This window comes from Pristiophorus japonicus, chromosome 12, assembly GCF_044704955.1.
Source record: "Pristiophorus japonicus isolate sPriJap1 chromosome 12, sPriJap1.hap1, whole genome shotgun sequence".
NCBI classification, from domain to species: Eukaryota; Metazoa; Chordata; class Chondrichthyes; family Pristiophoridae; genus Pristiophorus; species Pristiophorus japonicus.
Window position 1 is genome coordinate 100284952 of NC_091988.1, and position 12312 is coordinate 100297263.

Here is a 12312-nt window from a genome sequence, read left to right on the forward strand (position 1 = left end):
TCCTTGAGTATCATCGCCGAGAGCATGCAGAAATCAAGCGCAGGCAGCGGAAGGAGTGTGCGGCAAACCAGGCTCCCTGCCCACCCTTTCCCTCAACGACTATCTGTCCCACCTGTGACAGAGACTGTGGTTCTCGTATTGGACTGTACAGCCACCTAAGAACTCATGCTAAGAGTGGAAGCAAGTCTTCCTCGATTCCTCGATGATGAGACCAAGCCCTGTATCAGCACTGTCATCAAGGGCCGATATAGAACCAGGAGACCAGAGTGTTGGTTCTGCAGGTCCCTTACGCCAGTCACTGTGATTTTGATTTGTGAGTGAAACTGTTCTCTCACATCTAACGTTCCAGGAAAAAACAGAAATGCTGTTTCCAGCCAAAGGGAAAATGCATTTAAGGGGGGATTCAAAGATCCTACTCTTCCAACAGGCTTCCACACTTAGAAATAGAGTCTCAACATTAGCCATACCTGCAGTCCCTGTGAGCACAGCAACCCATCAAGAGAGCAGCATCACAGGTTCACCCTTATATAGTAACATAAAAACAGTCTGTATAGCCGTTACTGAGACGATTACAAGTAAAAGGAATATCTAGTGCGGTACTAAGCCATACAGACAAAAAAGTTCCAGGCTTCATCCTCCTTCTAGGCTGAATCAGCTGATAATAATAATAACTTTTATTTAGATCGCGCCTTTAACGTAGTAAAATGTCACAAGGCGCTTCACAGCAGTGTTACAAGACAAAAACAGCTAGATTTGACACCAAGCCACAGAAGAAGAAATTAAGGCAGGTGACCAAAAGCTTAGTTAAAGAGAGGTTTTAAGGAGCATCTTAAAGGAGGGAAGAGAGGTAGAGAGATTTAGGGAGGGAGTTCCAGAGCTTGGGGCCCAGGCAGCTGAAGGCACGGCCACCAATGGTTGAGCAGTTATAATCAGGGATGCTCAAAGGGGCAGAATTTGAGGAGCGCAGACATCTTGTGGGGTTGTGAGGCTGAAAAAGATTACAGAGGTAAGGAGGGGCGAAGCCATGGAGGGATTTGTAAACAAGGATGAGAATTTTGAAATCGAGGCGTTGCTTAACCGGGAGCCAATGTAGGTCAGTGAACAATGGGGTGATAGCACGGGCCATCCGCACTGCGATATGTGTGCGCACTTGGTCCATGCAGCAGAGCAGGTCTCCAGTCGTCCTGGTTAATCCTTGCCACTGGATAAAGGCCTAGCTCTGTCGAGCCCGTGTGGTGGCTGATGTGCAACGGTCACCACACGTTAAAAAAATCCCCGCACAGGTATCTTCCACCCCTCAATTGTTCAGGACTGGAACATCGGGTCCTTCGTCGAAACATCTGCGAACTCTTGTGGAAGCAAGTCATCCTCGTGGTGGGTGATGGGTAATCGTGACTTGGTGCGAGTTAGGACACGGGCAGCCGAATTTTGGATGACCTCAAGTTTACGTGGTGTGGAATATGGAAGGCCGGCCAGGAGTGAGTTAGAGTAGTCAAGTCTAGAGGCAAAAAAGGCATGAATGAGGGTTTCAGCAGCAGAAGAGCTGAGGCAGGGGCGGAGGCAGGCAATGTTACAGAGGTGGAAATAGGCGGTTTTAGTTATGCCGCGGATATGTGGTTAGAAACTCATTTCAGCGTCAAATATGACACCTAGGTTGCGAACAGTCTTGTTCACCCTTGGATTGATGCTAGGGAGAGGGATGGAGTCAGTGGTTGGGGAACGCAGTTTGTGGCGGGGACCAAAGATAATGGCTTCGGTCTTCCCAATATTTAATTGGAGAAAATTTCTGCTCATCTCAGACAAGCAATCTGACAATTTAGTTACCAAGCAGGGGTCGAGAGAAGTGGCGGAGAAGTAGAGCTGGGTGTCGTTAGTGTACATGTGGAAACTGACGCTGTTTTTTCGGATGATATCGCCAAGGGGCAGCATGTAAATGAAAAATAAGAGGGGACAAGGAAAGATCCTTGAGGGATACCAGAGGTAACGATGCGGAAGTGGGAAGAGAAGCTATTGCAGGTGATTTTCTGGCTACGGTTAGATATCTAAGAATAGAACCAGGCGAGTGCAGTCCTGTAATGCCTGTAAGCTTGTAATGTTTGTAGCGCCACACTGTGGATGTGGACGTATTGCAGAGTTAATCATTAGACAGAGCCAGGCAATTCCGGAGACTTCCGAGAGAGCTGCCTGCCATGTTAGGAAGCTGTGTGTGCTGTGCTCTGTGAAGATATCACAGTTGGCGAAGGAAGATGGGATTTTTTGGATGATTTAAAGCTTAATTTTTGTTGGTGAAGGATTCAGCCAGCCGACAGAGAGACTTTGGAAGTTTCTGTCTTTGGAAAAAGCAACAAAATCAGAGGTAAAATACAGCACATGGTGCAAACAGCTAGAGATTAAAATGGCAGGTGTATTGGAATATTTGGGTGAATATAGACATGACCGGAAATGTTTTAAAGCATATGTGGATCAGCTAGAATTGTATTTCATTGCAAATAACATAATCGAAGTTCCAGACAATGCAGTCCAGAACCGGGCTGTGTTGGAATATAAGAAAGCGATCTTCTTATCGGAGGCAGGTCCGGCATTATATGACACCCTTGTAAATCTGCTTGTGCCTGACGAGCCAAAGGACACAATGCTTAAAGAGATTTTAACGAAGCTGGAGCAGCACTATAACCCCAAACCGTTAGAAATTGCTGAAAGCTATCGTTTTGGGATTCGGAATCAAAAGATGGATGAAAGTATCACTGATTACATCATAGCATTAAAAAAGCTATCGATGCACTGTAATTTTGGAAACTTTCAAAACCAAGCATTATGGGATCGTTTTGTTTGTGGGGTGAAAAATGATGTGATCAGAAGGAAGTTATTGACGACGGATGACTTGACTTTTGAGATTGCTTGTCAGACAGCGAGGTCGATGGCCGAACAATATTCCCGAGAATTAAATAATAATTACGGTCGTCAGTCAACCGAGGTAAATCACCTGCAGGTTCAAATTAAAAGACTGGCATGGCCGAAAGTCTCAGAAACTAGAAATTCTAACAGAGCGTCGAAGTCGTGCTATAGATGCCTGGGACAACACATTGCTCAAAGTTGTCCATACGTGAAGGCAGAGTGTTTCTTCTGCAGAAATTTCAGAATTTAATGTCCCCAATACATTGCCGAATATAGAAGATTTGTTCACAACACTGACAGGTGGTCAGATCTTCTCAAAACTGGATCTTACGAATACCTACTTACAGCTTGAACTAGATGAGGAGTCCAAGTCATGTTTGACTATAAATGCTCATCTAGGCCTATATCAATTTAATAGGCTACCGTTTGGAGTGTCTTCCGCCCCTGCCATATTCCAAGGGGTGATGAACCAGATTTTGCAAGGTATTGAAGGGGTAGTATGTTATTTGGATGACATACTAATTTCAGCACCAAATAGGCAAATTCATAATAAAATATTGAATGAAGTCTCAAATGGCTAGAGAAGCACAGAGTACGAGTGTCTGCACGTAAGTGTGAGTTATTTAAAAACTCAGTGGAGTACTTAGGATAAAGAGTAGACAAAAATGGTTTACATCCAACCATGGAAAAATTGGATGCAATTAGAAATGCACCCATTCCCAGGAATGTCACTGAACTTTGTTCATTCTTGGGTCTTTTGAACTATTATGGGAAGTTCCTACCAAATTTGGCTACAGTATTACATCCATTGAATGAACTTTTGAAAAAACAGGTCCATTGGAAGTGGTCAAAAGAATGCAATACAGCATTCAAGGAGTGTAGAGAGCACCATGTTTGTTCACTTTGACATATTTAAGGAGATTAAGCTAGCATGTGATGCCTCTCCATATGGAGTTGGGGCAGTAATCTCTCATGTATAAAGTGGTGGGGAGGAGAGACCAATTGCTTTTGCTTCACGCACTCTCAGTGCCAGTGAGAGTAATTATGCGCAAATTGAAAGGGAAGCTTTGGCATTAATTTTTGGGGTCAAGAAGTTTCACAAATACTTGTATGGTCGTAAGTTTATCATCGTTACGGATCATAAGCCCCTAACAGCAATCCTCCATCCAAAGTCCCCAGTTCCAACATTAGCTGCAGCCCGAATGCAAAGATGGGCTTTGATTTTGTCAGCATATACATATGATATTGAATACAAACAATCAGCTGATCACAGTAATGCTGATGCAATGTCTAGATTCCCTTCCCCATCCCAAGTTACAGCCGATAGGGAAGAAGTGTTTTATTTTTCATACATTGATGACCTGCTAGTCATAGCTGAAGAGATTGGTCGAGCAACCAAACGTGACCCAGTGATGTCAAAGGTGTATAAGTATATTTCAAATGGATGGCCAAACCAGGTAACAGACAAAGATACACATCCATTCTTCATTCGTAGGAATGAATTATCAATTGATAAGGATTGTATTATGTGGGGTGCAAGAGTAGTTATACCAAATAAATTCAGGTCCAAGTTATTAGGAGACCTCCGTGACCAGCACCTGGGAATGTGCTTGACCAAGAGTTTTGCATGCACTTATTTATGGTGGCCAGGCCTTGATAAAGATATAGAGTACATCGTGAGTCAGTGTACGACATGTCAATCGGTAAGCAAGCAACCACCACCACCACCAGTACCATTACAGCCATGAAAATGGCCTCCCAGGGTGTGGCAAAGTCTACATATTGATTTTGCTGAGTTAGAAGGACAACAATTGTTCATTGTGATTGATAGCCATTCGAAGTGGGTTGAGGTGTTTCCAATGTGGAAAATAACAACAAGTAAAACATTGGACATTTTACAAAAATTACTTTCTCCATTTGGCCTCCCTGAAGAAATTGTTTCGGATAATGAACCACAATTTCGTTCAGAAGAATTTGCACAATTCACGAGCAAAAATGGTGCGAAACATATCAAGGTTCCGCCATACCATCCTGCTTCGAATGGTGCAGCAGAGCGCACTGTACAAATTGTAAAACGTGCCCTCATAAAACAAATGTTAGATCCAAATCCAAGGAAATGACAGTTGTCATTGGATCACAAATTGGCTAATTTTTTGATTACATATTGAAATACTCCTCATACAACTACTAGTAGAACACCAGCAGAGTTGTTTCTCAAACGACAGCCACGAACCAGATTCTCGTTGTTAAAGCTAAATTTGGCACAGTCCGTAGAAGAGACACAATTAAGACAGAAAGAGAATCATGATAAAGGTAGAGTAAAAGAGAAAAGTGTGAAATTAAACCAGTGAGAGTGAAGAACCATCACCATAAATGGTTAAAGTGGTTACCAGGAAGAGTGGTGAACAAATGTGGTCCTCGCACATATTTGGTAAAGATGTTTGATAATGGACAGGTTAGGTTTGTTCATATTGATCATATTTTACCTACAGACATGGAAGGAGTTGAAGGTGGGAATGATTCAATTATTTCTGACTCACCAGATAGTTTTGATATACCAGTAGCAAATCGTAAATCCAATGTACCAAAACAAATCCAGGAGAGAATCAGAATGAAAGTCTTTTGAGTCCGAGTCAGGAAGTTAGAGTGAGTTCAAATGAAAATCAAGGAAATTCCGTGGAGGAAAACGTTCCTCAGGATGAGCCTCGAATGAGTTTAGATTTGACACCATGTTTGGAAGGTTCTGTTTGAGAGAGAAGGTATCCTCATTGAAACAGAAAACAAGTGGTAAAGTTAAATTTGTAAATATGGAAAAAAATAAGTTTATATCTTGTGTTATGTATAAACATGAAAGTTATGTATGATGTTTGTTATGATGGCTTCTTCATTAAGGAGGGAGAAGTGTAATGTCTATAAGCTTGTAATGTTTGTAGCTCCACACTGTGGCTGTGGACATATTGTGTACTGCAATTGCAGAGTTAATCATTGAACAGAACCAGGCAATTCTGGAGACCTCCGACAGAGCTGCCTGCCATGTTAGGAAGCTGTGTGTGCTTGTGCTCTGTGAACGATGGTGGAGAGGCGTTGGAGGACGATGGAGTGGTCAACCATGTCAAAGGCTGCAGACAGGTCCAGAAAAACGAGGAGGGATAGTTTACCTTTGTCACACTCACAAAGGATGTCATTTGATCTCAGTTGGGGCGGTAATCACGGTGCAACAGACATCTTTTGGCATGGGAGGGGGAAAATCAGTCAGGCTTCCTGCTCCTGGACAACATATGTACATGTGTCAAAATCGGATTTTGTTCGATAAGGGTGTCAAGGATTTTTGGTTCAAAGACGGGTAAATGGAGCTGATCCAATCCATGGTTGGATGGTGGAACAGGCTCGAGAGGTGAATGACCTACTCTTGTTCTTATGTGGATTTTGGGCAAGGACGGGATTGGGCTTGGTGGCGATGCCCACCACTGTTGACCAGCCTCATCAGACCCACTGTCTAGACACATGAAAATTGACCATCCGGGTGAGGAGGCTGAAGGGCTGCCGATGCCTGTGGAACTGTAACTCAGCAGGTGTCGGCACCTACAGGAGAGAGCAGTCAAATTGTTAGTGAAGTATTGTAAATGGAATGCTCTTTATTTAAACTGTTCTCTTGAGGTCTCAGTATTGACAGAGTTACAGTATTCGATAATTGGGCCCTAACCGCTGGTTTTTCCTACTGCTAACAGAAAATGGAAGCTGTGTATTATGACAACATATTGGAGCAGCAGCGTCTGGAACCAGAATTCTTCAGGGTTGGGTTTTATGGCAGAAAGTTTCCATTCTACCTGCGGGTGAGTAAAGTCCCATTTGCTATTATCCACACTTCGTGTTTCTTGTATTTTCAGAGGTTTTTACTCCTCCCAAATATTGCTCTGAAAGATCACAGAGAAGTACAGGTAAAGGAGGTCATCTGGCCCTTGTAGCTATAAACCTACAATGTTCCTCCTGCTCCTGTCACATCCATGCCTCTTGAATTTTTGCCTCTATTAATCTATTTCTTCAGGTATTTCACTCCCCACTCCACACAAAAAAAACTCAACTCTACAAATCGTCCTGCTTCACCAAAGGTATAGTATTAGGCAGACCCTTGTATCGAGGATGACTTGCTTCCATTTTAAAAAGAGATGAGTTCACATGTGTTTCAATGAGGCACCTGACATTCTAGGTCCCGAACGACATGCTGAAGGGTGGAAGATGCCTGTGCATGGATTTTTTGAACGTGTGGTGGCCGTTGCACACCAGCCACCACACGGGCTTGACAGAGCTAGGTCTTGGTCCAGTGGCAAGGGTTATCCAAGACGACTGGAGACCAGCTCTGCTGCATGGACCTTCTGGCCCGTGCTGCCCCGGGCCCTCACCTCTTCTGGGCCCCGATCACAACGCTCCTCCGCCCCAATCAAAAGGTGGGTAGTGTGGGATAGGCAGATAGAATCATAGAATAGTTACAGCACAGAAGGAGGCCATTCAGCCCATCGAGCCTTTGCTGGCTCTCTGCAAGAGCACTTCAGCTAGTCCCACTCCTCCGCCCTTTCCCTGTGGTCCGTGCAATGTTTTTCCTTCAGGTACTTATCCAATTCCCTTTTGAAAGCTTTGATTGAGTCTGCCTCCACCACCCTCTCAGACAGTGAATTCCAGATCCTAACCACTCGCTGCGTAAAAAAGCTTTCCCTCATCTCGCATTTGATTCTTTTGTCAATCACCTTAAACCTCTATTTCTCAACCCTTCCGCCAATGGGAACAGTTTCTCTCTATCTACTCTTACTAGACCCCTCATGATTTTGAACACCTCTATCAAATCTCCTCTCAACCTTCTCTGCTCTAAAGAGAACAACCCCAGCTTCTCCAGTCGATCCATATAATTGAAGTCCCTCATTCCTGGAATCATTCTTGTAAATGTTTTCTGCATCCTCTCTAAGGCCTTCACATCCTCCCTAAAGTGCGGTGCCCAGAATTGAGGCCGAACCAGTGTTTTATACATGTTTATCATAACTTCCTTGCTTTTGTATTCTCTGCCTCTATTTATGACGCCCAGGATCCCGTATGCTTTATTAATCGCTTTTTCAACCTGCCCTGCCACTTTCAATGATTTGTGCACATATACCCCAGCTCTCTCTGTTCATGCACCCCCTTTAGCATTGTAGCCTTTAGTTTATATTGCCTCTGCTTGTTCTTCCTACCAAAATGTATCACTTTGCACTTTTCTGTGTTCCATTTCATCTGCCACATATCCACTCATTTCACCGGCCTGTATGTCTTATTGAAGTCTACCACTATCCTCCTCACTGTTCACTATACTTCCAAGTTTTGTGTCACCTGTAAATTTTGAAATTGTGCCCTGTACACTCAAATCCAAGTCATTAATATATATCAAGAAAAGCAGCGGTCCTGGTACCGACCCCTGGGGAACACAACTATATACCTTTCTCCAGTCCGAATAACAATCATTCACCACTACTCTGTTTCCTGTCACTGAGCCAATTTTGTATCCATTCTGCCACTGTCCCTTTTATTCCATGGGCTTCAACTTTGCTGGCAAGCCTATTATGTGGCACTTTATCAAACGTCTTTTGGAAGTCCATGTACACTACATCAACCGCATTGCCCTCATCAGCCCTCTCTGTTACCTCATATGCTATGGTTTCTATAGAGCAAATGCCATCCTCGAAGGCAATTATTCTGGACTGTGCTGCACTAATTCCACCTAACACCATCAATTCAAATTCAGATCACTTTCCCCAATCTGAAATTAGACTCCTAGCCCGATTTCAAAATTAAGTTATCGTATCAAAGTCAAACCAGATCCAAATTCCAGTTCGTTTTCTCTCATCAAATTTAATTCCCTTTTCTCAATTGAAATTCATGTCCCAGTTCTCTTCCTGCCCCTGCACAGTTACCTCCGAACAACGTCCCCCTCTACCTACCCATCACCTCTCTACCATCACTGCCTCTGTATTGTCAGCCTGCTTGTCCAGTATCCAGTCTTGGATGAGCCCCAATTTTTTCCAGTTAAACATTGCAAAGACTGAAGCCATCGTCTTTGGCCCTTGCACCAAAATGCCGTACATTCACCACTGATTCCAACCTCTTTCTTGACCACTGTCTCGGGCTGCACCAGACTGTTGGCATCCTCGGTGCCCTATTTCACCCCAAGCTGTGCTTTCAACTTCAGATCCTCTCCATCACAAAAAACGCCTACTTCCACCTACCTCTGTAACCTGCTTCCACCCAGCCCATCCATGCCCTTGTCACCTCCAGACATGACCATTCCAGTGCTCTCCTAGCCATTCTCCCATCCTGCACAGTTTATTCTGTAAACTTTAGCTCATCCAACAACACTGCTAGCTGTATCCTATCCTACAACAAGTCTCAGTGACATGTCACCCATGACCTCACTGACCTGCGTCGGCTCCTGATACTCTAATGCCTCCAATTTAAAATTCTCATCTTTCATGGCGCCACCCCTCCCTATTTCTGCAACCTCCTCCAGCCCTACAGCTCTCATCCCCAGAGAACTCTCCATTTTTCTGGTCATCCTCCATTTGCTCCAGCTCCTTTACTGCACTAACCACCCCACCCCCCCACCCAGCCCCGGTCTCACTGCAGTAAATCCCACATACCCATCGCTCCATCTTCATTGCACTAAAATGCCCCCTTCCCTATAAGATTATTTTTTAGAATACTTGTTTTCTATCTTCAGTGATATAATCTTCATGAACAGGACAAAACCTTGTTGTCCACTTGGTAGATGGTGGTCGCAATGCAGTACATCTCAGATAAGGTCAATGAAATCATTGAGACAAATAACCAAGATTATGCACAGCAGAACATCTCTAAAGCAGTTACGTGTAGCATGTATGGAAATTTCATATTCACTTTAACCCAAAAGGGTCAGTCCGATTTAGAATCCAACCATGTTACTGCTTTTGTTAAGAACCATCATTTATCTATCTGGTTGGGAGCCGATAAGATGGAAGAGGAATCCAAACGTATAAGGCGACAGGGCCTAGTGTTCTTTGCCCCTCAGGCCCACTCCCAAAGCGAAGGTTATCAAATTCCAGTGATCTGGCAGTCCCTATTGTTGCAATCTCCATGGCCCCACTGGTACGATTGTATAGAGTTGTTGGAGTTATACCATCTTCAATGAATTTAAAGATCATCCCCGATGGTTGATTGATTAATAAGGGCGTATGGTTAGCCCCAGTCCTGGGATGCTGTCGGCAAATTGGTAATGAATGGGTATGTCGGTGTGATGTGTATCAGCACACCACGTCAGCCTGTGGCTTCACACTGGATGAACACTCTCCTACTAACATGGTGGTCATAAACCGGTGGAGCCATGACCAGGTAAGGACTGTTTATGTAGGGAGAGGGAGGTATTGCATAACGACTAGGAGAGCTCCAATCAGTACTCCCCGGTAGAGCTAGTTCGGATTGGAGGTAAGGTACCGTTACCAATCCATCAACATAATGCTATCGAGATACAGTTAGAATTGCCTCTCCAAGAGGAAGTATTGAAATCAGTGTTTCATTTTGGTCACCCGATTCCACCCCTGTCCCCGAGCCTAACAACGATTCTTCAGTGCACAGCCACTTCGCAGGAGCATTTTGTTTGCAGCCGGCAGGACAACAAGAACATTGAGAAAAGAATGAAGACCTTGGGCGACCATAAGTCGTGGGATATGATATTTAATGTGGGTCAACATCCCTGGGCACAAATAGTTTTTATGTGTATGATCTTGGCTCAAGAGTTATGATAATTGTAGTAGCATTTCTGATGTGCTGGCTAAAACGAGCGATGAGATTAAATCGGAAGGCAGCTAGCCGAGAGTGAGCTGGATTGTTGCAAGAAGCTAAGTGAGGGGCGGAAAATTAACTCCTCCCCCTCAAGCCAGGGACTTCCCCACACAAACTCTCATATCACCATCCCTCTGTCCTGTTCAAGCTCCACTGGCTTCCGAGCCAGCGAGCTCATTTTTTGAATTTTCTTTTTTATGAAAGCCCTCTTTGCCCTCGCCTACCTGAATAATCATCCCCCATGCCCCTGCACAAACCCTCCGCTCCGCTAGCACCAGGCTTCTCCTCCTCTCCGCTGCAGCATCGACGGCTGCTCATTCAGCCACAACTCTTTTGTCCCCTGTAACTCCTTGTTTCACAATGTCAGCTCTCTCCCTGCGTTCAGACTCCTCGTTGTTAATGTCCATTTCTCCCTTTTCCCTGCTGCTCAACATTCACAGATTTTTTTCCCCCGTAATTTAAATACTTCAAGCTATCTTGTTGCACGTGAAGAGTGCTGTAGAAATGCAAGTAGTTTTGTTCGGACTGATGCTTGGAAAATCAGCCCATTGTCTTTAAATGTCTCACTACATCTGTCTCTTTATGTGACTGTGTCCACACGTATCTGTCTAAATACAACTCAGTCACTACATAAATGTCTGTAACTTCATGTGTGTTTCTCTTTGTCAGAGAGCATATTCTTTGTGTCCCTTGATGTTTATTACAGTTACTCTATAGTCTATATTTATGTACCTGAAAGTATGCATGGTCTGTGTGTGCATGTGTCTGTGTGCGGAATCTCTGTCACCTGAAGGGCTGCGGGGAATGGGCAGGGAGTGGAACTAGCTGAAGTGCTCTTGCGTGCTGAATGTCAGTGTTTGTGTGCTGAATCATCATTATAGGCAGTTCCTTGGAATCGAGGAAGACTTTATGTCTGTGTGCTGAATGTCTGTGTGTAAAATGATGCCATTTTGCGCTCCATTTGGTTAGACTGTCCTCTAGTGGTTTACATGGTTGGTACAAAGAGGATTTTTCAGGTCCATGATGGCAAATATTACTTCAAGTGTTGTTGCTAACCAGATAACATACTTGCAGCTGTGCAGAATCAGAACCATTTAGAGACATCCAATGTGATTTTCCTGCTCACTTGACAAAAGCAGATAGCACATTGTGGGGCGGAATTAATATACATTCTGAAGAAATAATTTTGAGAGAATTCCATGTGTCAAATGTGATCATACATCTGCAGGGTGGGGGGGGGGGGAATTCTGGTTGTTTGCACCACCCGTTAGTTCCCCAGGGCGCTAACGGGACGCAAACGACTTTTCATCCAGGCGAGGCACCGCTACCAACTCCTGCAAGATTCCACGATACTTTAGCGGCGTCGCTAATCGGTAGCACCCCGCCGGTACCACCATGGGCCGCTACGCTGACGTCATCACCGTGCGCAGCAACCCGTTTTCGTGCTGGAGTGAAAATTCGGTAGCGCCCCTTGAGGCTGCCGTGAGCGATGCCTGCGACAGCTTCGCTGGGTGCGTACCGTGCAGTTAGGCCGCTTGCGGGGCCGTAAATTCAAAGGGAGGTGCGGTGCTGAACATTTTT

At 44.5% G+C, this 12312-nt stretch overlaps 1 protein-coding gene across 11 annotated transcripts in view; it reads left to right on the forward strand.

Annotated features, from left to right (window-relative positions):
* The window catches only part of dock3 (dedicator of cytokinesis 3), a 1878236-nt gene that overhangs the window by 1766499 nt on the left and 99425 nt on the right, over window positions 1-12312 (forward strand). For all 11 annotated transcript variants that reach the window (XM_070895785.1, XM_070895788.1, XM_070895786.1 and 8 more), the window contains one exon: window positions 6624-6728. In XM_070895785.1, coding sequence (XP_070751886.1) covers window positions 6624-6728 — 105 coding nt within the window. The remainder of the gene's footprint in view (window positions 1-6623; window positions 6729-12312) is intronic.